The sequence below is a fragment of the Micropterus dolomieu genome, linkage group LG09 (assembly GCF_021292245.1).
Source record: "Micropterus dolomieu isolate WLL.071019.BEF.003 ecotype Adirondacks linkage group LG09, ASM2129224v1, whole genome shotgun sequence".
Classification (NCBI taxonomy): domain Eukaryota; kingdom Metazoa; phylum Chordata; class Actinopteri; order Centrarchiformes; family Centrarchidae; genus Micropterus; species Micropterus dolomieu.
The window spans coordinates 112,466-114,704 of NC_060158.1; the positions used below are offsets into that span (position 1 = coordinate 112,466).

General features: G+C 38.6%; 2 gene segments (V, D, J or C); one reads left to right on the forward strand and one right to left on the reverse strand.

The window, feature by feature from the left end:
* The window catches only part of LOC123976148, a 2,559-nt gene extending 726 nt beyond the window's left edge, over positions 1 to 1,833 (reverse strand). Inside the window, 1 exon segment of the V gene segment in view lies at positions 1,781 to 1,833. Coding sequence covers positions 1,781 to 1,832 — 52 coding nt within the window.
* LOC123976150 overlaps positions 1 to 2,239 on the forward strand; it is a 147,472-nt gene that overhangs the window by 63,576 nt on the left and 81,657 nt on the right.

Sequence of the window (2,239 nt, forward strand, 5' to 3'; positions counted from 1 at the left end):
TTAAGTGTTCTTGCCTGTTGTATTATTAGTGGTTTTAATAGTTCAACACAATAAAAAATCTCATCAAATACTGCTTTCCTTGTGGATTATATTTATATTTTTTATCAAGTTTGACATGTCATGATTTTCTTTTTTTTGCCATACATCTAATAATAGGACCAGTCATTTGAATAAGGTATGAAGACACAATAATAGCAAGACTGTCTTTTTTTAATGTCACTTGTTCATACTTTAATAACTGGGGTACCACTAACTATAAAGCATGTTAATATAAAACCACCGTTTATCTTGTATCACAGGTGATTCCTCTTAATGAAGATTTATATGTTGTTTAGACCTAATTTGTAGCCAGAAATGATGGTAAGTTTTATTTCTCTGAATAAATGTAAGAATGTCAGGAATCTTATTTTTAGCAACAGAAATACAGAGCAGGATATAATCAGCATAAAGTGATACAACATGACTGTGAGATTTTAACCCCAGGAATGTTTTAAATAACAGGCCCAATGAAAGTGATGACAACTCAGTCTGTGTAAGTAAATAAAGACCTATTCATCTCATCAGTGGGGTTCAATTACGGGAATAACTACTGTCTTTGTTTTTAATAATCACATTCCATTAGAGACCGGGTTTACCACAGGGTCAGATAACTAGTATTTTATAAGATCAGGGGATAATAAAAAAAGGCATTAAGGACCATGTACAGAACACATCTGATAGTTTTGTCAGTACAACCAGACAGTGTTTATCTGTTATCCTAAAGCAGGTAGGAGGTGGTGTGAAAGGAAGCCATTTTAACAGAAGCAGTTAGTCTGTGCTACATGTTGTCCTTCACATCTGCCCTCTCTGTCCTGCTCTGCCATCTTTGGTTATGAAGGTTAATGGTGCTGATGTGTGTTCATATTTTATTTGAACTGGAAATAGCTGAAAAAGCTGAGATCCAGTGAGAGGCTGAGGTCAAAGGTGATGACCGATACCTTTCTCATTAACTGTCCCAGTTTGGCTCTTTTTTATTAATTGGCAAACCAGACAAGACAATGGGATTATAATGAGATATGGATGAATGGTGAGAAGCTGTGATGGAGAAATTTAATTTAAAGATATTTTTACTCATTGAACTTGTAGTGATACATGTTCATAGGTGGTTAGTTCAAACATGTTGAAATGTTCAATCTATTTGATGAAAATGTGTGCGTACTGTATGTGTGTCTGTGTGTGTGTGTGTGTGTGTGTATGTGTGTGTCCTCAGTGAAGTGTATCAGTCTCTGCAGTAGCTTCCAGCTGCAGCAGTCAGTTCAGTTTCTGTTCAGTCTGACTGAGGGAGGTTTTTGTACGACGCTTTTTCACTGTGTGAACACAGCTTGACTGTTGATTTCATGATAACTCTGACAGTAGTAAACTGCAGCATCTTCAGTCTGGACTCCACTGATGGTCAGAGTGAAGTCAGAGTTTGATCCACTGCCTGTAAAACGATCTGGAATCCCTGATGCTCGAGTGCTAGCAGAGTAAATGAGCAGTTTAGGAGTTTCTCCATCTCTCTGTTGGTACCAGGCTAAATAGTGGTAGGGCTCAAACATAAACATTCTGACTGGTCCTACATCTGATGGAGACGGAGCCTCCCAGAGCAGAGCTCACTGCTCCAGGCTGAGTCACTGTGACCTGGCCTCTGGACTCTGAGGATACAGAGACAAAAACATAAAGCAGCGTCATGGTTTTGTGGGCTTCATTTCAGAGGGACGGATGTTCATAGAGGAGAGGAGTTTGATTCTCTGGACTTTACCTGTGAAGCAGCAGCAGAGGAGAGTCCAGATGAGGACGCAGATCAAAGTCATGTTTTTGATGAGGAGGATTTCTGTGGCTTCTGTTGTCATGAAGGACAGCTGTCAGTCATCCAGTGTTCAACTCTCAGGACTATAAACTCTCCCAGAGCACTGGAGCATGGTGCTGCTGATGCAAAGTGGCTCTCTATGGAAATTGTAAATATACTTGTGAAGAAACAAATAAATAAAGAAGTTACAACAAACTGATGTCTTTGTGATATTTATTAAAGATAAAGGCAGAGCTCACACTTATTAGGGCCACTGTAGGTTAAAGAAATTAATAATTTACCAAGGACTGTGAGCATTAAGACTTAGTTTTACTGTCAAGTTAAAGGTTTTAGTTAAGGTGAGGTTGTGGCTCGGAATGTGTGTGTTTGTTTGTGTCTTTTCCACATACATTTTGTCACAAGGACAACATA